At 41.1% G+C, this 25839-nt stretch overlaps 1 protein-coding gene across 1 annotated transcript in view; it reads left to right on the top strand.

Moving 5' to 3' along the window:
- The first annotated feature begins 6556 nt into the window (after positions 1-6556).
- Positions 6557-25839, top strand: part of kmt2cb (lysine (K)-specific methyltransferase 2Cb) — a 66143-nt gene continuing 46860 nt past the window's right edge. The window contains exons 1-9 of the mRNA XM_071534018.1: positions 6557-6954; positions 10457-10645; positions 17428-17516; positions 19216-19366; positions 20079-20285; positions 21780-21886; positions 22087-22196; positions 22842-23004; positions 23157-23328. Of these exons, the coding sequence (XP_071390119.1) occupies positions 10458-10645; positions 17428-17516; positions 19216-19366; positions 20079-20285; positions 21780-21886; positions 22087-22196; positions 22842-23004; positions 23157-23328 (1187 nt within the window). The 5' untranslated portion in view covers positions 6557-6954; position 10457. The remainder of the gene's footprint in view (positions 6955-10456; positions 10646-17427; positions 17517-19215; positions 19367-20078; positions 20286-21779; positions 21887-22086; positions 22197-22841; positions 23005-23156; positions 23329-25839) is intronic.

The raw sequence follows: 25839 nt of genomic DNA, 5'->3' as shown, positions 1-25839 counted from the left end.
AGAGAGAGAGAGCGAGAGACAGACAGACAGACAGACTGTATTTCCCATGTTGAATAGAAACATCAGTTACATCTGATTATTATTGTGTTGTACTATGTAGAGTCATACTGCCCTCTGTCTGTAAAATTCCAAAATAGTTTTTTTTATTCTTCCCTAAAAAATGGAAGCAAAACTGAACCAGAGAAAATTCACTAACCAATGGTACATTTTCAGTTTGCTTCCATTTTTTAGTTGTATGGATTAAAGCAGATGGATATATATATATATATATATATATATATACAGTGGGGGAAATAAGTATTTGGCAGCTTAAAAATTTGCAAGTTCACCCATTTAAAAAAATGAGAGAGGTTTGTAATTTTCATCATAGGTACACATCAAGTGTGAGAGACAGAATGTGAAAAAAAATACCAGGAAATCACATTGTATGATTTTTAAACAATTTATTTGTGAAAATGGGGGGGAAAGAAGTATTTGGCAGCCAGCAAAAGTTAATTTTAATACTTTGTAATGTAGCCTTTGCTTGCAATGACAGAGGTCAAACGGTTCCTGTAGCTCTTGACGAGGTCTACACACAGTTTAGTTGGTATTTTGGCCCACTCCTCTACACAGATCTTCTCTAGAGCTCTAATGTTTGAGGCCTGTCGCTTGGCAACACAGAGTTTCAACTCTCTCCATAGGTTTTCTATTGGGTTGAGGATTTCACCTGATGACGACGTAGTGTGTTAGTTATTGTCCTCTTTGTGACGGTGGTCCCAGCTGTCTTCAAATCATTTACCAGTTCCTGCCGTGTAGTTCTGGGCTGATTACTCACTGTTCTCAGGATCATTTGAACCCCACGAGGTGAGATATTGGATGGAGCTCCACTCCGAGGGAGATTTTCAGTGATGTTATACCTCTTCCATTTTCGAATAATGCATCCAACTGTTGATCTTTTTTCACAAAGTTGTTTACTAATGTCAGTTTGACTCATCCCAGCTTTGTGAAGTTGTACAATTTTGTCCCTGGTGTCTTTGGGAAGCTCTCTGGTCTTGGTCATGGTGAAGACTGGAGCCTGGCTGTTTAAAGGTGTGTCAGGTGTCTCTTATGCCTCTAATCAGTTCAGACAGGTGCCATTCATACTGTTAACGAGCAGAGGCCAGAATAACTTCTTAAAGAGCAAGTGACTGGTCTGTGAAGGACAAAAGAGTTGTTTGTTTTCTAGCTGCCAAATACTTCTTTCCCCCCCATTTTCACAAATAAATTGTTTAAAAATCATACAATGTGATTTCCTGGTATTTTTTTTCACATTCTGTCTCTCACACTTGATGTGTACCTATGATGAAAATTACAAACCTCTCTCATTTTTTTAAATGGGTGAACTTGCAAATTTTTAAGCTGCCAAATACTTATTTCCCCCACTGTATATATATATATATATATATATATATACACACATATATACACATATATACATATATATGTATATGTATATGTATATATATATATATATATATACACACATATATATAAGACAAGTTCTATGTAAAGGATGACTCTCTCAATCTACAGTATCAGTAAATACAAAAACAAAGGACTTTTTGTAACATGAAACAAAAAGCATTTACCTATTTCAGGACACAGTCATTTAAAGATACAATCAGATTTTTTTTAACATCAAAATTGTGGCTACACTAACATGTTCTTGAAGAGACTGACTGACAAGATGGAAAATAAGCTTTTTGTAACTTTCAGGACTCATAACAGAGAAACCATGTCTGTTTTACTCCAGTGCATGCAAAACATTACACATGTTAACAATGTTACACATGTAAACAAAAAAAAAAGTCTTAAATCCAATAAATCACAATGTTAAAAAGCCAATGGTGGCAAAAGTGTTTCAACAATGGGTTTCCTACTGGAGCTTCAGGAGACATTTGGCTCACAAGAATATCCCTGATACACAACTTAACAGTAGCATCACATGTTTCAAGGTAATTAGGGCAATGGTGCTTGGTGGTGTAACTGTACACCAGTTCAAAGGTCATAATTTAGAAAGTGACACCTGGACGCCTGGTGTCTCACACTTCAATGTCATGCAACACTGCTAACCAAGAAACTGGACTTTCGACAAGAGGAATCATTCAACACACAGTCAGGATTTGGGAGTAACAGATTACACAAAACGAGACTACAATGATCTGGTAACACAAAAAGGCATCTGCAACTGATTATCTTACCAAAAAAGACACAGTAATGAGATTAAACACACTATATGGATTTTGAGGAAATAAGTGATTTAGCATTTGTGGGATTACTCAGATACATATTTGAAGAAGTGAAAATGAAGAACATATTTGAAGAAGTGAAGAAATTAAATAAACAGTAACTGTAGACACCAACATATTTTTTTACACAACATTAAATAATGGCTAATGGTTACTGTAGGTGATGATAACACCGCCTGGCATATCAGTCAAGAGATGGAAAAATGAATGTTTGTCGTTGTTTGTCGTAGGCGTACTAGCAGGCTGAGTTGGCCAACTAACTGCAACCATTGCTAACCTGTTTGCTATCTGAACCAGTTTCAAAGTTGCCTTGCTGGCTAATGTGGCTCAAAGCCGAAACTAATCTACTTTTGCAAGTTAGCAAAAGAGATCGAGAAATATCATCTTTTTGCATCTTATGCCACGTTCAGCCTATCTCACTGATACTCTCGACTCTGATTGTTGAGGAAAGACGACATGAGTTCTACACAACAGGCTAGCTATCGTTAGCTGCTCGTAGAGCATGCAATTGCTTTGTGCTCCAGCTTGAGTAACAAAAGCTAACGTTAGCATCTATCCAATTGTACCCTTGACTGTTAGACTGTCCAAGAGTTTCCAAATCGTAACGTTAGACGTGTAGCATAACCTTAAATGCCAAAACGAGTGCCCTTGTCGGTTTCATTTGAGGTTTATCTGATTATTAGGTTGTCTAAACACAGCTCATTTTTGTTACCCCACCACTACCAGAGCTTTGAGGACCAACATTAGCTCCTGTTTCTTACTTGATGATATTTATGTCCAAGGAACACATTGTTGTCTGAATCAAAAATTGCTCTACTGAATCATTTCAAATGAATTGTACTACTAATCTAACCATTTTGATAACTTTTCATAAGTTACACTGTTGCCTTTCCTGTTATACATATTTCCTGTGGAATAATCTGCTCTCACTGGATCTCCACCTGTCTGACTAAAAGCCAAGCTGGAAGAGGCTAATGTAGATGAGGGAGAGAGAGGGAGTAGAATCCCACAAATCAGCAAAAAAAAAACATGGTGTCTGTCCAGCACCATCTGATGACAGTACAGAGTGAGACACCTCCAAGAGCACTGATGCAGAATGCGTGATTAATTCATTGTTTTATTGTTGGATCAAAATAGGCCACAGCTACCTCTGCCTCTTACAAGCCACAGCACATAATTGGCTCACAATAGCATTGATGTCACGTAACCAGTTAGCACAACTAAAAGCAATTGTAGTTGAATAACATATAGAGCATTTATACAGTCCATGTGCTACAAGTAAATGCGGTGCCTAATCAACTTATAGTGCAAGTGTTGTGTATTCTCATTATATAAATTGAAAATTGCAATGGCTTCTTGTGGTCCACTTGCAATAACCACATTGTACTACAAAAACTAGCCAATGTGGAAGGCAATTGGTAAACTTTGAATGTGAATATAAGGGGCAAGTACAATATTATTAAGCGAGTACGATAGTTACTTTAAATACCTGTGGCAAAATGGACTATTCCTGGTGGCTAAGCAAATTAAGGTGCATACCATGTACATGAGTCTTCGTGCGTCAGCCTACATTCTGCCGAACAACCTCAGTTGCTTGTCATTCCCTCTCTTTTTATGTTTGATGTCTTACAATCACAAACTATTCTAACATGTTACATTCCCTCTCTTTTTATGTTTGATGATGTCTTACAATCACAAACTATTCTAACATGTTACAGTCTCATTAACTGTTCAGACCTACTATGCACAATCAGTTATTAAAATACTATTATAACGAAGATTGACCCACGCAACTACTCAAGCACACGTTATCAACCATCCACATTTTTTATCAAGCTTATTTGCAGTAATCATTTCAATGGCATGACATTAGATGAGAATATCAAGCACTAAGCTAGTTTTCACTTGTTCTCGCCAATCTTTCCCATCACTTATTTGTAAATTACAATAAAGATATGTAGAACCACATATCTTTGGCCCTTTTTGTTGTTTGGTGGTGTATTGTTCTTATTCCTATTGATAACTGGCCAAACATAGACAATGTGACATCATATTGATATTTCCAGCACAGCTACAATGGAGATTGATAGCAGAAAAAACTTCAGCTATCTAGAACATCAACGGTCAATGTCAGGTTTACCTCAGAATCAAAGAGCAAGAGGTTTTTGTAGACTCACCATTTTGCACCTAAATTCAACAATCATACACAGAAGTCTATTGTAGAAGAGGAAAATCCCAAACTAAATTGCAATAAGCCATTTAAGTGCATATTCTAAGGATTTTTGAGGCAAAGTAACTAGAGAGAATAAATTTAGTTTAATCAGGTGTTCAGTTCACTTTGAAGGTAACTTCCCCAACTCTGCATTTAATATAGACCTATAGCAATGCTTGATTACAAAACACTCAGTTAACCCAACAATAAGGGATTAGTCTTAGTGCCACTTGATGACATCAAAAATCTGAAATCTTGGTTAAAGCTGTTCATGTTAGTGTCCCAAGGCAGAAAATTGATTTTTCCCAAGGCAGAAAATTGGATTTTTAACCAGTAAATTTCGCTGACTGTTGTTCCTATTAAAATGGAGAACTATTTCACAAAGCAGGATTAGAAAGTTAGTCAGGCAACTGTGAAAAAAAGACTGTGCTATTTCCTGGTGATACTGATTTGGATCTGTAACACAAAACCTGAATATTAGGTTTAGGAATATGATTAATGCATGTTGATGGGAGCCATCAACATGCATGGCTGCCAATAATAAACATAATTGCAGAAGATGTTTCGTAACACTCTAACCCTTTTAAAGTTATCTGGCTAACTTGCTAACCCTGCTTTGTAAAATACCCTGGGGAGAAGAACAGTTTTTTTTTTTTTATGGTTTAGAAAGAAAAAAAAAACCTTTGTGTGTCATGGCTCGTATGGGCCAGCAGAGGGTGCTCATAGTCTGGGAAAGAGCTGTCCTGGTTTACCATTTACAGGAATAGGGCTGCGTTTGTTTTCACAGAATTTTCTGGCTGCTATGCTCATAGAAACCCAGTGAGTTGGGACCAGGGAGCCCAACGTATAATTAAAAAGAGATGCACATAGATGTGTAGCACCCACTGGCTCTTGGACCTAATGCATAGCAGCTAGAATGAGACCCCTAGGGGCTCTCCCAAATTTAACCCCTGCTAGTACAGTATGTCCGCCACTTTGTTGCCTACGTAACACCCAACCGATGCAATGACGCCTGCATCAGTGTATGTGTGCGTGTGTGTGTGTGTGTGTGTGTGTGTGTGTGTGTAAGAGGGAGAGAGAGTGAGAGAGAGAGAGAGAGAGAGAGAGAGAGAGAGAGAGAGAGAGAGAGAGAGAGAGAGAGAGAGAGAGAGAGAGAGAGAGAGAGAGAGAGAGAGAGAGACGTTGCCCTGGGGTAACCAGTGGAAATCCATTCGGTCGTGGTCTGTTTGGATGCCATGGTTAGTTGGACGAAAATAAAAGCACCACAGCGGATATTCAAGTTAATTAATCTTTGTGTTTTCCCCTGCACTAGAGCAGGCTGATGTCTGGTGATGACTGGTGGAGCCACTGCTGCTGCTGCTGGCGAGGATTTGCATGAGCTTGAGCACAAACGAGTGGCAGTCCGCTCCAGTCCAGTGGCACTCCAGGCGCCACAGTTTTGAGCCTTCCCAAGCCATTATTTTATTTACTAAATGCCCATATCCCTCCGCAGGGTCAGAGAGTATTTTGAAGAAATTGCCAAAGGGGTTGTATATTATTTCTGTCGTTATTTTTCTCCGACGTTATTAAACATTTGTGCCACATTCGAATCATCTACAGCTCGATGAGCCATACCAATTCCCAGAGATTTGTGTGCGGCACTTTTGGTAGGGGAGGTGGGTCTATGTTTTTTGAGGAGCCTAGAGGGTTGTGCGTCGGTGCCACTTAACATTAGATATGGCCACCGTTATAGAGTACACCGAAGCGTTATCTTCAACTTAATTTTTTAATATTTCACAGCCGTTTCGTCGCTCGGCCATTGTGCGCGGACGGAACGTTATTTTTGGCATGCTCCTGTATGTTTTTACAAGTCTTGGGTGGCGATTGTTGCTGCGTGGCAGGCTGGCTGCGAGAGTCTCGTAACTGGCCGCTTGGTCCCGCAGCTTGTCGCAGCTGAAGAAAATAGAACCAGTTGGCAACCGAGCGATCGAGACCTAACGTTTGCTTGAGCATCTCTACTTTTGCTGAAGATAAAATATTACATTACATTTTAAGAGAGTGTTGAGTTTGCATCCGCTTGGATTTGGCATTCAAACAATTGGCTACCCGTTAATGGTAAATTTGTTGACCGCAGACTTGGGTGGCTAACGCCAACTAGCTAGATAACCTGAACTGGTTGAAACTAACATTCGTGCGACGACAGCTGTCATTGGAGAAAGGAAAGTGATCCATCAAATGCGTGTCCCAATGAAGCTGTTTTCTGCTGGATTTACATCATCTGTCTTTCCATCAAATGGGCGAAGTTAGGAATAACCTTACAACATTGGATTACTATGTTATGCGTTATGCATTTTTGAGAACTGCGGTGTTCCTTCATTGGAGAGAGGCTAGCTAGCTCAATTAGCTTGCTAGCTAGCTAAGTGATAAAAGTGCGACGTTTCACCCCCCAGTATTTTGGACATGAAGAGAATAATTCGCTATTCATAGGGTTGGAAGGTAAGATATATTGGGAAGTTAACAGAATTTTATTGTAAGCTAGATTTGTTTGCTTTGCAGCTTTTTAGTGAAGCTGAGCCAACATTATCCAGCTCTAGTCTAATGTTGGGGTTTTGTCGCCGCCTTGGTTTTCAGGACTCCGACTATTCAACGGAACGGAACATTCAATAGAATGGTTCATGGGCACAATATAATCAGCATTATGTGGGTGTTTGGACACTACTTATGATACTATATCCAGTTTAATGTCACAATTAAACCACAATCGTGGAACCAAAAAGCAGAAATCGAAACTGGCCTTAATGAGGAACGTATTATTTTTTACTTTGTGTGTAACGTTATATTTCCACAGAACAGTTCCGTTTCAGTAAATAGGCTGAGCCTTCCTGTGTGTTTGGCCCAAATGATTTTCATTGCCTTGTACCCAGTTGTGAGTTGGCTAACAGATAGCGCAGTTTCCATTGACATTAGTCAATGAGTTTGCCATTATGATTAGGTTATTCTGTTTAACGTTAGCCGCCTGGCATATCAGTCAAGAGATGGAAAAATGAATGTTTGTCGTTGTTTGTCGTAGGCGTACTAGCAGGCTGAGTTGGCCAACTAACTGCAACCATTGCTAACCTGTTTGCTATCTGAACCAGTTTCAAAGTTGCCTTGCTGGCTAATGTGGCTCAAAGCCGAAACTAATCTACTTTTGCAAGTTAGCAAAAGAGATCGAGAAATATCATCTTTTTGCATCTTATGCCACGTTCAGCCTATCTCACTGATACTCTCGACTCTGATTGTTGAGGAAAGACGACATGAGTTCTACACAACAGGCTAGCTATCGTTAGCTGCTCGTAGAGCATGCAATTGCTTTGTGCTCCAGCTTGAGTAACAAAAGCTAACGTTAGCATCTATCCAATTGTACCCTTGACTGTTAGACTGTCCAAGAGTTTCCAAATCGTAACGTTAGACGTGTAGCATAACCTTAAATGCCAAAACGAGTGCCCTTGTCGGTTTCATTTGAGGTTTATCTGATTATTAGGTTGTCTAAACACAGCTCATTTTTGTTACCCCACCACTACCAGAGCTTTGAGGACCAACATTAGCTCCTGTTTCTTACTTGATGATATTTATGTCCAAGGAACACATTGTTGTCTGAATCAAAAATTGCTCTACTGAATCATTTCAAATGAATTGTACTACTAATCTAACCATTTTGATAACTTTTCATAAGTTACACTGTTGCCTTTCCTGTTATACATATTTCCTGTGGAATAATCTGCTCTCACTGGATCTCCACCTGTCTGACTAAAAGCCAAGCTGGAAGAGGCTAATGTAGATGAGGGAGAGAGAGGGAGTAGAATCCCACAAATCAGCAAAAAAAAAACATGGTGTCTGTCCAGCACCATCTGATGACAGTACAGAGTGAGACACCTCCAAGAGCACTGATGCAGAATGCGTGATTAATTCATTGTTTTATTGTTGGATCAAAATAGGCCACAGCTACCTCTGCCTCTTACAAGCCACAGCACATAATTGGCTCACAATAGCATTGATGTCACGTAACCAGTTAGCACAACTAAAAGCAATTGTAGTTGAATAACATATAGAGCATTTATACAGTCCATGTGCTACAAGTAAATGCGGTGCCTAATCAACTTATAGTGCAAGTGTTGTGTATTCTCATTATATAAATTGAAAATTGCAATGGCTTCTTGTGGTCCACTTGCAATAACCACATTGTACTACAAAAACTAGCCAATGTGGAAGGCAATTGGTAAACTTTGAATGTGAATATAAGGGGCAAGTACAATATTATTAAGCGAGTACGATAGTTACTTTAAATACCTGTGGCAAAATGGACTATTCCTGGTGGCTAAGCAAATTAAGGTGCATACCATGTACATGAGTCTTCGTGCGTCAGCCTACATTCTGCCGAACAACCTCAGTTGCTTGTCATTCCCTCTCTTTTTATGTTTGATGTCTTACAATCACAAACTATTCTAACATGTTACATTCCCTCTCTTTTTATGTTTGATGATGTCTTACAATCACAAACTATTCTAACATGTTACAGTCTCATTAACTGTTCAGACCTACTATGCACAATCAGTTATTAAAATACTATTATAACGAAGATTGACCCACGCAACTACTCAAGCACACGTTATCAACCATCCACATTTTTTATCAAGCTTATTTGCAGTAATCATTTCAATGGCATGACATTAGATGAGAATATCAAGCACTAAGCTAGTTTTCACTTGTTCTCGCCAATCTTTCCCATCACTTATTTGTAAATTACAATAAAGATATGTAGAACCACATATCTTTGGCCCTTTTTGTTGTTTGGTGGTGTATTGTTCTTATTCCTATTGATAACTGGCCAAACATAGACAATGTGACATCATATTGATATTTCCAGCACAGCTACAATGGAGATTGATAGCAGAAAAAACTTCAGCTATCTAGAACATCAACGGTCAATGTCAGGTTTACCTCAGAATCAAAGAGCAAGAGGTTTTTGTAGACTCACCATTTTGCACCTAAATTCAACAATCATACACAGAAGTCTATTGTAGAAGAGGAAGAGATACCAATGTATATGTTGCGTTTTGAGTAAGTGTTTTGACTCTTTTCTCAACCCTAAAAACATGTTTTCTTGGTCTTACTATCGCTATTGCTCTTTCCACCTGTACGTAAAACCCATATCTGGATGTAACAAGTTCACGCATGTTCTCTGGGGTTTCTCCAAAGGCATTTTGGGAAATGTAGGAAATCACTAACTGAAATTGACGAGGCAGGCTGAGGGAAAGTGGGTACACCAAAAAAAAGTAAATTACAACACTTAATCACAAAATGTTTCCTGGAATGCATTGAACATCGCAAATTGATGATATATAACCATGTAAGAGTATCAGAGGGTGGAATTTTCCTTGTAAACACCTTTTGTTGCAATAGCTTTTGATATTGATTTGGGAGCACCCAATGAACATGAACATCAGGAAAAACTATGAGCAGGGTGCAGATTTGTGAACAGTTCAGTCTCATTCAGATAGACCTCATTACAAACAATAAGCCATTGAATAAGCTGTGTTCCTGAAATGTAATAGCATGCATGGATGTGTTATGGGAAAACCTGACAACTCATTTCATGTAAAAACTGAAATTTGTATCACAAGTCTGTCAGAATGCTTAAAAAATAAATGGGCATCAGGATGGCCTGGTGTCTGTGAGCCAAGGTGCACAGTCACGCCATGTTCTGGCGACGTGGGCTTGAATTTGGCTCATGGGATATATCATCCCCTCCCTCCCATCTTGCCTGTGAAAGCCTATTAATAATCTAAAATTAGATGAGGTGAAAATGAGCACCTCTATGGAAAAGAATCAGATTTTCCCCTATAGTTTCCTAAATGTTGACTCAATTAGACACAATTAGACACATTTTTCAGAGGCTAGGTTACCTGCCATTTAACACCTCATGATTGTCTGTACCTTCCTCTCTCCACTTGTTCAGAATGTCATCAGAGGATAAGACTGTGGAACCCTCTGAACAGGGACCCTCGCCGCCCTCCAGCAGCGTAGGGGCCACGTCCACAGGAAGCCCAGCCCACGCAGACAAGCGCCCCCGTGGCAGGCCGCGCAAGGATGCTGCTACCATCCCACCCCAGGCGCCACCCTCATCCACATCCAAGACCAGGAAGAAGTACGTTTAATCATTCATGCTATATGGCCTAAATAATCATGGTGTCAGTTTGACATGCGATCATGCTTTAGTTTTAAGACAGAGGAAAATTCATTCCTTCATTCTCATACTAAAAAATGATGGAGCAATTCACTCATATCTTGAATACCTAGGCTTATTTCGGTTAGATATAACCTGGTGGTGCTACTAAAGAAAGTCGGGATTAAACCAAGTTTGTTATGAAGACTAATTTTACAATGATTGCTGGTGCCAGTTCCATTGTACTTCCTTCCCTTAATTAGCCTAGGGTCTACATTTGATGTAAGAATAGCCAGCAAGATGGAAAAATGCAGCTGACCAGTGGAGATGGCACATTCATGTAGGGGGTCCTTTGAATGATCCCCTGGGAAAGAGATTTGTTTTTAAAAATCTGCATGTATTTTTAAGGGCCTATATCATAGGAATTGAAAATTTCCTGTATTTATGAACATATGCTTAAATACTGTATGTGTAATGAAGACATTGTTAAAATTTACATTTTGTTTGAGCAGTGAAATTTAAATTTTGTTGCAGGGAAAGCTAGTCCAGGTAACCTTGATAAGAAGTCCCTTTCATACGGGGTTTTGTAATAGTCATACTCAACAGCAGCATGAATTCAGGTAAAGCCAGCACAAAATATTTCAATCTCTTTCTGTACAAAGTGCCTGGCTTCTTTGTGACTTCCATAGCAACACATAATGCAGCTTAGAGCTGCTGTGTAATATAATGCCCGCAAGGTTCTTAACTCTCTCCTTAGTCTGTCCTCTCAATCAATCTTAATACCCTGCTCCCAATGGATCATTTAATCTGCAAGCATCCAGGCAATGTGTTAATGCCACGGCCTTTGGATGACCTGGGACAGTCTTGGATTACTTCATGTTGATGTACTGGTGAAGAAGAATCAGCAATACATTTACCAGAAATATACCCTTCTGTGTTATCTGTGCTGTAATCGGTTAATGGCCAGTGTTGTCATGGTCAGAATCAGAAACAGTTGCTTGTATTACAAATCAGTTTGTGATACCAAATGTTGGCTGTAGCAAAAGATTGATAATTTTTTTTTATCACATTTACTGTTATTAAGAGAATCTTCAGTTTTTATTTACTTAAACTGGAGTTGTTGTATTATTATGTTGTTGTTTTTTTACATTGCTAGGGCATTTAAAAATTCACAGGATCTGATGTAATTATCTTGTGCTATTTGGGTGAGCACCCATGTGGAAACCTAGCTTGGTGTTAAGAGGAAAGAGAGGTTGGGTGAGCGAGGGTATGTCATTGGAGTTATCAAGTTGGCACCTCCCTTGACAGAGGTTTCATTGAATTAAGGCCAGGGCGCCTCCAGAAGGCCCAGCAGTAAGTTCTCGTGTCCCAGAACCACCCCCCCTCCACCCAACTCTCACTCTACCTGTTTCTACACTTATCTTACAGCTAGTTCACAACATTACGCCCATTAGTTTCTGGTCTCTACTCCACTGACGCTTTCTGGCTTGAAACGACCCGCTCAGCAGTTCAGAAACCGAGTTGTATAGGCTCATAAATGTTTGGCATCCTCAATCCCTTACCCATTATTGTGCAACAAGTTCACCAAGCTCTGAATCAATCTAGGATCCCAAATTAATCCTGTGTTTAGATTGACTGCATTTCTCTTCTAATGGATATCAACAGTGATAGTGTAAATGATAAAATTGCCGTTTTTAGATGTTAAAAAGCCTATTTGTTTGTGACAAAGGCGGACATATCTGCAATTGCTCGTTCTTGTAGACCTGGTTATTGGAATTTACTAGATTTGCCCACGCTCCATCTGCTATCCAGTCCATTCCCAAACGGCATAATCCTTGACAGGTTTTCCAGTCTGCTCCCTCAGAGCTGGGACTACTTACCACAGCATTATTTTCACCTTTTCTGTTTTTTTCTCTCTCTCCCTGTGGTGGGACTGTGGGGGGGGGGGATAAGTTGTGCAGGGTATGAGGGTTGGATGTTAGTCTTGAGTGTTTGTCAGTGAAATAAATGGCTGTCTCAACGCTGAAATTCGATACCTTTCGGTGTAGTTATATATAATTACAGTACATGTTCTGCGTAGCAACCTATGTAAATAAGTCACCAACAGCTACTTTGTGTGTGCACATAGGATTGTGCTAGTAGATGAAAATGTCACACACGGCTGATTTCTGCATTTGTGTTTGCCTCAGAGAACTAAGAACCAGTTGAATGACATTGGCTATAGAGCGAAAAAAGTTATGCATTGAGCCTGTAAAGTGAAGACTAGTGAGGCAGCTGGTGTGGTCATCTGCAGGGGTCTTACGGCATTTTCTAGTATCAGGTCATCCCTGATACTAGAAAATGTCCTTTCTTTCTCTCAGACAGCTGGAGAGGTCTGAGGATGAACATTTTTTTTTAATTCAGATGTCTGTCTGCACTCCCCTTTGTTAACACAGCTTATTACAATGGTGGGAGGAGGGTTTGCCCATTTTCTAAGTACAAGCTAGAGCCTCTTGGCTATACAGTCCATCCCTTTTACTAAGATGAAATGGTTTATTATTCTGCTATCATTGTAAACATTTTTAGTTAGCTCCTGGAGTTTAGATATTTGTAGTTTTAGCATGCCACTGATTACCTCCTTATGCCCAATGCCGATGAAGGGAACAACTAACTCAAACATCCTCTTGTCCAGCTGCAGACTGACAGGGTCCTTCCTGATCATTTCAGTCATGTTTGATGTTAAGGATTGGAATCTGTACAAGCTCCTTGTCTGAAATGATCAGCAGCACATTGAACAAAGACCTTCAATAGTCAATGAGAGTTTTTTATTAGAAGATTTAGGCCTACGTTCAGTAAATTGATGAATTGGGATAATACCAAATTTGCAAGCTACCGTGGCATTAAAACTTTATTATACTGTAACTGTATATTGAATAGTGGCCCTCTGATTCTTTGGTTTGTCAGTATAGGTGCTGAGCATAAGCAAGTTGTTACTGTTGGTCTAACTGATCCTAGATTTCCTAGGTTTTAATTCTGTGCTCTCACATTCTATCACCAATTATTGTGAAAGAAGTATTTTGCCTGGTGATAACAGAATTGTATAATTTCAGGCTGTCGTAGATCCCAATGTGTCCGTGTGATCCAATGACAGTGAGATGCCCTATGTTTGCCTCAGCGGTTACTTTGCACACCATTACAACTGCATAAAAAATGTGCGAAATGACCTTTGTTGTTGCAGTCTGTTGAGACTCCAAAAGTCTGGTGGTTTGTTTCCAGCTGAACGTATTCACGTTTGATTCAAGCCTGCAGTTAATTGTCTCTGTAACGGAGGTTTACTAGTGCAGAGGTCTTCACTTTTTTGTCATTCTTAGGTTTTTAGGCTTGTTCCTTATCTTGACATGGAAGTCATTTGGAGGGAGGGGTTGATTTGGCATCCAGCCGATTGTGATTTTTCTCTCCAGTGGCACCGAAAATTACCCCCACCCCCACTCCCCATCTCCTCCCCCACTTCCCACCCCCTGCATCCTCCCGAGTACCCCTGAGACATGCTGCTCTCATTTGGGCTGTGTTTGCTCTCCCCACTTAGCATGCTCACAATGGATGTTGCTGTTTAATTTGTATCCATGACAATTATCCCCTCCACATGGCACTCCCAGGATTGGGTTAACAGAGCTCCCATTGGAGGAAGCTGACACTGACAGATCTTTCCATACATGAAGGAGGGGTGCGTGCTTGTGTGTATGCATGTGTAGGAGTTGGCACACTGCCGTATGGTTGCGTACATAGATGTGCTCGTTTGATCTGCTGACAGAGCAGATTCAGTAAGATATGCAAAGGGTTACACTGCCTTGGTAATGGCTAGAAGTTTTTTCTTTTTTGCTTTGGTGCCAGCTAGGGATGCCATCTTCAAAGAGATGGGGAGAGGGGGAGGTGAAGAAAAGGCCAAGATGGCGTGTAAGATGGCACTACAGGGAGAAAATGTTGAGGTAGAGCAGAGGTGAGGTGGTTTTGGATAGCTCAACAGGAGGGTCATTGCTTAGTCTTACTGAAGCTCAGAACAATTAGGAGTAGATGAGGCAAGAGCCCCTTGTTGACGGTCAAAATGCTCCAGTTGGTTGTGATGATTTTTACCCCTAGACTCTTTGTATTAAATAAAGGGACACTTGGGGTGTGTTTTAATAATGATGATCAACTGTTTAGTTAGGCAAAAGAAACATTCAAAACAAACAACAGACTCCCTTTCCTGTACATAACGGTAGGGTAGGTGGGATATAAGGCAGAGTAATCAATGCTAATTTGTAGTTGTAGTTAGTAGTTGTATAAGTTGATAGTGGATACTAGGGATGGAACGGTACATGTAGGGCTGCAACTAATGATTATTTTCGTTGTCGATTAATCTGACAATTATTTTCTTGATTAATCGATTAGTTGTTTGGTCAATAAAATGTCAGAAAATGGTGAAAAATGTTGATCAGTGTTTCCCAAAGCCCAAGATGACATCCTCAAATGTCTTGTTTTGTCCACAACCCAAAGATATTCAGTTTACTGTCATAGAGGAGTAAAGAAACCAGAACATATTCACATTTAAGAAGCTGGAATCAGAGAATTTTGACTTATTTTTCTGAAAAAATTACTCAAACCGATTAATCGATTATCAAAATTGTTGGCGATTAATTTAATAGTTGACAACTAATCGATTCATCAATTAATCGTTGCAGCTCTAGGTATATGTCCAAAAAAATAAAATATCCCAGTCGGCCCAGTCAGAATAATGAATCAATAATATTTACTCTGCAAGCTGTATGCTACATAGCCATCATAAATTGATAGGTTGCAGCCAGCTTGGTGGTAGCTAAACTAACAACCAATGCTAGCCCTCTTTGCAAGAATTCAAGAAATTGCAAGAATAGTGGTGTAAAGAGGAAGTAGGCGCCTCTGGTACATTACTGTCTGCATGAAGTCCTTGTATTATCCTCCTCTGGTGGTTGCATTCAAAACTCGGGAGAGAAAAACCTTGATGACCAGGGAATATTATATTATATTGTTTTTCTATGGAGATAGTCTTACCTTATTGACTGTAATTCATTGTGAGCTGCTACAGACAAAATTAAGTTTTCATTATGTTGTAAGGCAATAAGCTAGTTGGGGTTACAACCCAAGTTAGCGATTTTTAAAATGATGGTTAAGGTCATACAGTTAATTTTTCTGGAGGAATTATTTTGTATTTGTCAATGGGGAAAATGAAAAGGGATTTTTTTTTCCAGGAATGAACACAACCAGGTGCTCATTTTCCCCTACTGTTCTGAAAACATACCGAACTGTGATCTCAGTACTAATGTAGGCTACATATCCAACTTTATGAATTATTCCGCTAGAGAAGACAAAACAAGGCTTTTGTTAGAGGCTCAAAGTGCTTTTTCTAAGCACAACTTTGCTGCAGTAGCCTTGCTGCCAACAGGTGGCTATTGGCTGCATATGGTAAGAAGAGGTTATAGCCTAGCTGTAGGTAGGCTGACGTGTCCAAATGTGTTGAGAAATTTGTCTAAAAGTATGGTTGAACCTTGCTAATCCTATTCCCTTGAGAACAAAGGTTGTTTTTAATATAGTAGAACCTTATTTGTCCCACACTTGGATTTCCTTTAAATGTATGTATTTATCAACTATATAATGTATGTATAAATATCAAAGTAGAAATCTACAGATTAATTAGTGAATTCTATTGATTAAATTAGTTGATGTGCATAGCTGTGGGAACTTACTTATTGTTACATTAATAATTTTCTAACGTGGTCAAAAGGTTGGGTGACTGGAAAGTAAGGAAATGCTGGGCTAAAACGTATTCATAGTTTGACACATGCGTGTACACAATAGAAGCTCATTTGCAGTTGCAATGCTTTACATTAGATATACCAGGAAATTTCATGGAAAGGAAATTTCAACAATTGCGTGAAATGTTTTGAATCTTGGTTGTATTGTGCATTCTCTGCGTCATTTTAACTGATGGGTTTGGGCCAAAGCTTCATCGAATAAGGCCCTTTTTATTGGGATGTCATGTAGATCACAGATCATAATTAATGATCTGTGATGTGACCGTAAGGTTATGTCAGTTCAAGATTCCAGATGTGACTCATTCATATTCATGATTAGATGTTTGTTTGTGGTGTTTAAATTACCAAGTTGTTCTCGCTTAATAAGCTAGACCTGTATTCTGGTTTGAAATTCGGCTAGCGCATGTTCAGCGCTTGCACCTCAATTAGGTTGTAATGAGTCGTCATCCCACTGGGGACTGTAAATGATGAGGCATTGGTTTCCATGTTGTACTGAAGATAAACATGCATCTCAATTTTGATATACGGTAAATTTTGATCTGAGACATCCCAACAAAGGCATACAGTAGATTGGTTATAGCCACGTAGTTGTAGATATGGTTACTTGAGTGCCACAATGCCCAGGCTTTGTCTCTGTATTTAAATTCTCAGTCTTCATATCTGACTTATCAAAGCAGATAGATTCGTCTGGCTCCATCCCTGGACTCCAACACAAGCCCACCGCTACTGCCACGGCTGTATTGTACACCCCCCCACTACCAGCCCTTCCACCCTGCCGCCCTTCCGCCTTGCCCAGCGGCCTGAGTGCCTCCATTAAAATCAGTGACAGCTGTGACTATATTTAACTAATTCATGACCCCCACCCCCCTCTTGAGGCAAAGCCAGGCACTTTGTTTTTTTGTCTAGTTCTCTTTCACTGTCTCTCCTTTATTTGTTTCTGTCACTTCCTCCCCCTAGGGGTCGCACCAGAGGGAGGGTTGTTGTGGATGAGGAGGACAGCATGGATGGGAGCGAGATAACAGAGTCCATAGGCCCTCAGGACACAGGTGAGTCTGCGATTCCCTTTTTGATCCATTATGTACCTGGTGGTGCTGTTGAGGGAGTGATATAAAACTTGAACTTGCACATCCAGGCAGCCTCATGCAGAGAGTGCTTCAGAGGATATTTCAGTAGAGGTAGAGGAGACTCCCCTCTCCTGGAGAGGGATGGATGAGAGCTTTTTCTTGGCACCCCATGCTTCTACTTCAGGGCTATAATTGAAAGGGTTTAGCTTGAGCTGTGAAGCTGCAGTGGGGTGTATATTTTTTTTTCTCCCTTCTCGCTGCTTCCATCTCTCCTCTTCTCCTGCGCCGAGATTGGCATTGAGGTGCAGTGGGAAAGAGCCCAAGGCTAATGCCCTCTAAAAGCTTTTTAAAATCCCATCAGTCTCTCCAGACCCATTTATGTGCTTTTTTATGTGTGTACATCACGTCACGTGACACGCCTCCCATTCCCATAGATCTCAGTGCTGTCCTGTTGCTGTGGTGGGGATATTGGGGAATGGTATTCTGCCAAGTTTACCTTGTAGCAACACTGGGCAATTTTTAGGCATGTAAAAAAAATCTAACAATAGATATTTGTTGTTTCTATTTCCAAAGAACAGGTCACACAGTCGGCTTTTTCTTTCAGTCTACTCCCTTGTCCACCAAAGCCCCAATGGTTCCAGCTCTCTCTGTCTCCAGGCTTTTGGCAAAATGGAATTCTCAAACATTCTATACAGTCTTGCTCCTAAAGTGCTGTGTGTGCAGCTGAGGTCGAGCACAGTGGATCTGTGCTTTAGAAAGGTCAACACACGGGTTTCAACATGCCCTGTGCTAATCTTGTGTTTAACCCTTGTGCCCTGACAATTGTCTGCCTTGACATGACTGACTTTTTTCATGCACACCACTATAAAAACTTCTTTAATATATTTGAGAACATCAAAGGTGATTTGCAGTTTCCCACATCTCACTGATATGTCTACACTGTAAATAGTTGTGCACATATGTATTTGGTTTGAGAATTAATAGGAGGTAATGAGCTTGGATTTGTCCTTGTGTAATTCCATTGGATGACACTGAATCATTGCGGTATTAGCCTAATTACAGCTCAATGAAATGTTAATAAAAATTTGCATGGCCCAAAGTCTCAGTGAGGAGTACTGTTGGGAGTTGTTTTATACAATATGCTTAGCATAGTGAATTGAGCTTTTTTTAGTAATTCAAATCAAAAAGCTTTCATGGAAATGACAAAATGGAATTCCATTGTATTTCAGGTATAATGCCCCATTTATATTATACCCCCTTCTTTAGAAGTTATTTTGGTCTGTGATGGCTTCTATGTGATGTGAGATGTTATGTTTTTTTTCCCCTGCCTCCATTGTTATTACTGTTGTGTACGAGGGCCTCTGTGTTCCCTGTGGGTTTACTATAATCAGTGCTTGAGCATATGGTCCCCATATTTTACCATCTATCTCGCTAACAAAGGCTGTGTTTTTGACCTGAAGCAAACTGCCTGGAACACAATCAACCTGCCCTATGACAGCTTGTATCTGTCAGAAGCTTCATGCTGCTTTTCCCATCGCAACTGACGCTGAGTTGAAGAGCTCCTAAGGGCGTATAGGCTGTTGTTCAAAGGGCTACGATGCTCACAAATGCACTGGTGGGATTTTATGCTTAGTCATTTCTTACTAACTGATGAACTGATACATTTATTTTTTGTTACCAGCAGAAACGCAAACCCAGCCGGTGGAGACCGTGGAAGTGGTGACCACTGAGGGGCCAGAGGAGGACAAGCCTTCTTCCCCTCTGGCCCAGAGCCCTCCACCCGAGGAATCAGCAGGACCATCTGTCCCAGCGAGTAGAGAAGTCAAAAGCAGGTTAGAGATGCTCTGAACTTCTCCTGAACCAGAGCTGTTGGAGAAATGAAGATCCTTATGTTGTAGAAACTGTTTGTGTACATGTACATGCGTTGGTATGTATTTGTGCATCTTTAAGAGACTGTCTGTCGTGCCTTGTGCAAATGCATGGTGCAGCCTGTTTGTGTCAACAAAATGGAGCTATCAGCTGGTAGCGGCAGCACTCCCTTCCCAGGTGCCACTCTGTTAAAGGTTGTAATCAATCTTCCGGCCTGACTGTGCTATCGATGGTGGTGATGGAGGGCAGGCCAGCAGCATCTCCAGGGATCTTATTAACAGGGCCATCTCCTCCCTTAGAAACCTGATAAATATTTACTGCCTGCTTTATTTCTCTCAACTTTCCAGCTTCTCGGCTTCTCTCTCTCTCTCATTCACTGGCCTGCTCCACAGCAAGCCCTATTGGGTTGGTTGGAATGGGTGCAAATTGATTGACGTATGTGCTGAGGCCGCTACCTTGTTTACTGTTATGGATTCCACAAGTGATTGTTGCACAACAGCGCAAACAGTTTTGTGTGCCTGCCTCACAAATGCAGGCATTATGTATATATGTATGGCTGCGCAGACAATCCCGATGCAATGAGGAGGCGGCCTTAATTCACGGTGACATGCGTGGCACTGTAACAAGTCACAGTAGGTATGTATAATTAAACACCCCCCTCTCTCTTTGTTTCAGTGAGCGTCTCTGTGCCTTCTGTTACTGCGGTGGCCGTAGCCTGCTGGGTCAGGGGGATCTGCAAGTGTTCAGCACCACGCCTGAGCTTGACACACTCCATAGCCAGAAGGGCAGAGGAGGTTCGATGAGCGACAGCAATGACGGTGACAAAACCACTCAGCCAAATGCGGCCGGAGAGACCACCTCAGGACAGAGGGGCAAGATGAAGTAAGTGGGCCTGGCTGACATCGCTGTCACAAAGGGTTTGGTCGTCAGTGTTGGTCAGGACAGTGAAATCATCTGTGATGGGCCCCTGTAGTCGGTTAATGAGCTGCATGAAATCAAACTCATTGGCTTGCTTTGATGTCACTACCCTCTGTTGGCCTGTTTCCCTGTACAGGCTGGATACTGGTTGGGGAAATAACCAATGTGATGCTGAAATCTATATGACACAGGAAGTATTACCCTGGTCTAAGTTGGAAACTCCCAAAAGCTAAATTTATAACCCTTTTAGAAACTTACGTACGATGAATTAATGCCCCACACACTCCCATGCACCTGCGCGTTCACACACCTGCATTTTCACTACTCACAAGCTAAATGGCTTCCCTCAGTTGGCAGGTTGCGGTTGTGTTCTACGCTTGAAGGCTAAATTATCACTTTGCCTTAGCAGCATTTATGTCTGTGTTGGTCCCCAGGCCCAGGGATGCCACATTGGGCAGAGGGTACACGTGAGCCTCTCCTGTGTGTGTGTGTGTGTGCGTAGGTGTTCATGTGTGCACATGTTTGTGCGTGTGTGCGTGCACACTGTGCCAACAAAGGACCCTCCCTGGACTCCTTTGGACAGCTGCCTAATTTGTTTCGGTTCTTTGGAACCAATAGAGCGTCTCTCTGGGGTCCCAGTGACGTAATGTGCAGTGAGAGCAGTACAGGTCTGGCAGCATGCCAAGCCAACCAATCGTTGTTGTGTTGGAGCTGTGTGATTGGTCATTGGGACCAGCCCTCGTTTGTGCCACACAGAGACAGAGGAAGGACCACAGGGTGTAGGGGGGGAAGGAGTGGAAGAGATTATATTGATTTGTGAGAGAAGCAGAGACGATGGACGAAGGAGAAAAAAATGGAAATGTAAGGTGGGAGAAGATGATTACATAATATTGCTAGTGAAACCTAGGCTCTAAACGGTAACCATGTCAAGGCTGTATGTCATGAGTGTGCCATCATGCTCCCAGAAACCAGTTTCTTGGTTTTGGCCGTTGGTTTGTTTACTGGAACTGGGGTCCTTTTTAAATGCTAATTCTCCCTCTCCACATTTTCCGCATGCTCTGCAGCTCAGTAGTTCAAGCCAGGGACTCAGAGAAACACTTCCTTTTCAGCAGATTTTATGAGACAGAACAGCCAGCCTCTTGTGCACATGCCAAATAAGATGGCCCTCTTCCTCCTCCTCCTCCTCCTCTCCCTCCTCCCCCGCAGCTTTTTCTTTGCTCTCTAACATTTTTCCCCCTGCTCATTCCTTCTGTCTTCATCTCTCTGCCTTTGTAAAAATTGCACACCGTCCTCTACCTTAACGTCTCTACTCTTGATTCACTCCCAATTTGCTCCAGACTTTCTTCCCATCTCATGTTTTCTAACTCTTCCTTGATATATCTTTTAGTCCTCCTCTTTTTTTTCAAACCTACGTTAACCTCTTGCTTTCTCTCCATTCCTCTTCCTTTGTTCAAGTAGGTCTGAGAGCCACGGGGAAGAACCAGACCCAGCCAGTCGATTTTGGGATGAGCTTTCTCATGTCGGCCTCCCTCAAGATCTTGACGTCCAGTCTCTCTTTGAGTCAGGTAAGAGCAGTGGATATTCAAACCTTTTTCCCCCTTTTTACTAAGCATGGACCTTGTCACAGAGAGTTCAGATTTAGCAGTGAATGCACCATCTGTAAATGCAGCATATGCTGATGCATGTATCTAATACATAATGCAGAATCTGCTTTTGATATTTAATTCCTTCGCTATCATAACCTATTTTTGTCTTGAAATTACAGGGCAATGCTGGGCGCATCAGAGTTGTGTCTTGTGGTCCGAGGGTGTTTGCAGGGGCGAGGGACAATCTCTGCTTAATGTGGACAGAGCCATTGACTCAGGGAGCACAAAGGTGAGTCAGGGGAGGACATCCATGGACTAATAGGTGTTAACACTGTCTTAATGTGTTGGGGCAGCAGGGAGGGTCTGCTTCAGTGAGGCACAGCAAAGCTGATGGATCAGGCTGGCTGGTAAAGGTCGGCCTGGCAGCGTGGATCTCTCAGCTGTGAAATGGAAAAGGTCACGCCACTCAACAGGGCTGAGCTCTCATGGCAGCTTAGCTCCTAGCGTTAGCAGTGGCACAGCTCACAGCTCCCTGATTGCGTTTGCACCCCCCCTGGTCCAGTAAACCATCAGCAAGTCTTCCACTTAATCTCCAGAGTGGCTATTAGCTTGCGCTTGTAGAACTGAGAGAGAAAGTGCCTGAACGAGGTGCTAGGAGGAGTGTTATCGTCAGGGGGCTAAAACATGTCGTAATAAAGGGAGCTGAATTTAAACAGGGGTTTTGATCCTGCACTGAGAACTAAGATGAATCTTCTCCAAAGCGACATTAAAGGATACAGGCAATCACTGACTTTGCATAAGCAGCATTTGCTATGGTCATGTTTTAGAGTTTGTCCTTGCTTTGGCTTTTGAACTAAAGTTATTCATTTTAGCTGTGGACAAAGACTCAATAGAAGCCATATTTCATTTTTAATCTCTCCCTCTCTTTCTGTAGGACTGTGCATACTGTAAGCGCCTTGGAGCATCCATTAAGTGCTGTGCTGAAGGATGTGCTCAACTCTACCATTACCCTTGTGCGGGGGCAGCTGGGACTTTTCAGGAGATCAGGAGTCTCTCCCTCCTTTGTCCAGAACACGTTGAATCGGCCATCCACAGATGTAAGTCTAATTGGATACAATTCATTATATTTGAAGGCTACAGTAAAAAAAATGATGATAACTTCAGCGGAAAGCAAAAAATCTGAGTTAATGTCATTGTATTGGCTAAACTGTCTCATTGAAGTCTGTCTCTTTAATTTTCCTTTCCATAGTTGTAGATGATGTGAACTGTGCGCTGTGCGATAGCCCAGGGGACCTGCTGGACCAGCTCTTCTGCACCAGTTGTGGTCAGCACTACCATGGGATGTGCCTGGATATGGCTGTGACCCCTCTAAGGAGGGCAGGTTGGCAGTGCCCTGAGTGCAAAATCTGCCAGACGTGCAAGTGAGTCACCTTGCCGCCCACCTACGCAAGCTACCCCCATACTGAAAGTTTTTGTCCTTTCTTACCTTTTCTTTCACTTTTCTTCTTGCTAATTTTCTCCATGGCTACCAGGCATGGTGCAGACTTGCTGGTTTGTTTACCCCTGTGGTTTGTGAGGAGCTAACTGGATGTTGTACCCTGAAGCTCGGTCTTCTAACCCCTGACCTTATTTAAGCAGCACATGGGTACTGTTAGCAACCTGGCCTATCTTTGCCTGAAAGCACACATTAGCCGTGTTGAAACTACAAGGCCAAATAGGACGAGCAAAGCCTTACTCATTGTTCACATTGCACATTTTCCCTAGAATAACATCTGTATTTTTTAATTGCATCTTGTTACCAAAAGTGAACATTATCCACTGAGCTTTTCATTTCATATTTACTTTGAAAACCCAATAACATACCATTACAGCAATATAACGCAATGCAACTAAGTTAGACCAACAGCACCACTAACTGCTAACAGCTATTGTTTTGTTGATCTCAACAAGGAGCAGACTCAAGTATGCACTACTGTGCCTCTGAAAATATCTGGATTAGTAACAGCTAATAGCTGCAATGATTTTACAGTTTTCATACATTTTCAAACATAGGTGTGTAAAAATACACGTTTGAAACAATAAATGGCACAGTTCATGATATATTATCACAATATATGTTCTATAATTGTGTGTCAGTAGGTGTCAGTCTGACTATTTCCCAAAACTGTTACTGTAGCAGTCACCTTTGGGTTTACGTGGACCTTGGCCCTGCCCAGAGAACCTGAGCAACCCCACAGTGCTATGAAGGCACAACAACTAAGTGACAAGTGTGAGGCTAACCAGGCAATGTGTTGTAGGTGATCAGAAGAACTATAAAATCAATTCTATACTTGACTGATAGCTAAAGAAGGGAGGATGGTATATGCCCATGTGGGATCATCCATCATAAGGAGTGGGATCTTATGTGGGATCTAAATCATTAAAAGACAAAATGGACGTGGAAGAAGCCAGACTAATTAGAAGTTAACTTGTTGCTGGAAATGCATATATGGGTCAAAAATGATCCCTAGATTTTCAGAGGAGGGCTTGATAGTGGATGTACTGGACCAATACTCTACCGATTCTTGGTTGTGGTCTGGGCCAGTGACAATAATTTCTTTTTTATTAGAGTTAATTTGGAGGAAATTTTTGTGACATTAGGCACAAATGGCTTGCTGAGATCATTTGGCGTCAGTTGACAGATAAAGCTGTGCATCATCTGCATAGCAACAGTTAAAAAAACTTGTTGCAAAAAGCTTGCACAATGAAAATAGAATAGCTTAGAATGATCAAATGTCTGGAATTGAGTCACTTAAAATAATTCAACAGCATATTTGGTATACAGTTTAGCACAGATTAGTCAGTCAGGTCAAATCATTAATAAATGGTGACAGTGAGACTGAGGTGGCCCTGTGTGTTTAAGTGTGCTGAGCATTGCACAGACACTGTCAGGGTTAGTGTTTCAGAGCTACTTGTAATAAAAATAAATGCGGCCATGGTATTATAAATTGTTTTGGATTAAAGTGTCCCAGAAGTGGCTATTTCCTATCACTCACGTGGGTATTTCTTAGTCATGATAATCTCAAAAAGAGTCAATCACACACAAACAACTAGATTAAAAATAAAAGATAAAGGAGAAAATTTGCCTTAACAGCTATAACTGATAATTAACTTGAAGACCCTTGTCTACCAACTAATATTAACCTGATTTTCAGTCTTGCCTGGATGAACAAATGTCTCTTATAAATTATGACCATCGTAATCATAGTTGCACCTGAGCAGCTGTTTCTATTATTTAGTGCCCAGTCTTATATTGTACGTTAATGCACAATGCTTGTGATGCTATGACGCCCTGTTAATGCACAGCAGGCCAGCCAGGGATTGGATCCAATAGGCAGAACATTAGTTATGTCCTCATTTTGTAGTGTGGGCATTTTGGAGATAATACAGATTACACAGTAGTATTTAAATTATAGGGCTGGGTCAAAAAAACCAACAACACATTCTCCAATGCATCCCGATTTTATTTTGTCATATTCAGAATCAGTTTTTCAAATCCTTGCATCAATACTTTTATTGCTGTATAATAATTTTATCAATAAAACAAAAGCACATTCAATTAATTTTTTTGCTTTGATCTTCGATTCCAGTCCTTTGGTGGCACTATATCTAAGCTTTGATTAGTACTGTAGCTGTGCAGAAGATGCCTGGGTGCATTTCAGATTTCATAACAAAATGGAGAGAATTGAACTTGATTAAAGCCACATTGTCAGATTTTGAAGTACTCCCGTGACGCCACAAACTTGCGCGCTCACCTGACCAGACGCTACTCAGATGTTGCTGAATATGTGAAGCAGTCACAACTGGATAAGGCACCTGTAAGCTGCCATCTACTTCAGTCCATGCACAGAAAATGTAGCGACTTGGTGGCAATGTTTATCTTACTACATGCC

Source organism: Centroberyx affinis, unplaced genomic scaffold, assembly GCF_046629955.1.
Source record: "Centroberyx affinis isolate AG114_WGS23_722 - 3 ecotype Tasmania unplaced genomic scaffold, CSIRO-AGI_Caff_v1 ptg002475l_1, whole genome shotgun sequence".
Taxonomy (NCBI): Eukaryota; Metazoa; Chordata; class Actinopteri; order Beryciformes; family Berycidae; genus Centroberyx; species Centroberyx affinis.
The sequence above is the reverse complement of the archived record's forward strand: the minus strand, read 5'-3'. Positions and strand labels throughout refer to the sequence as shown.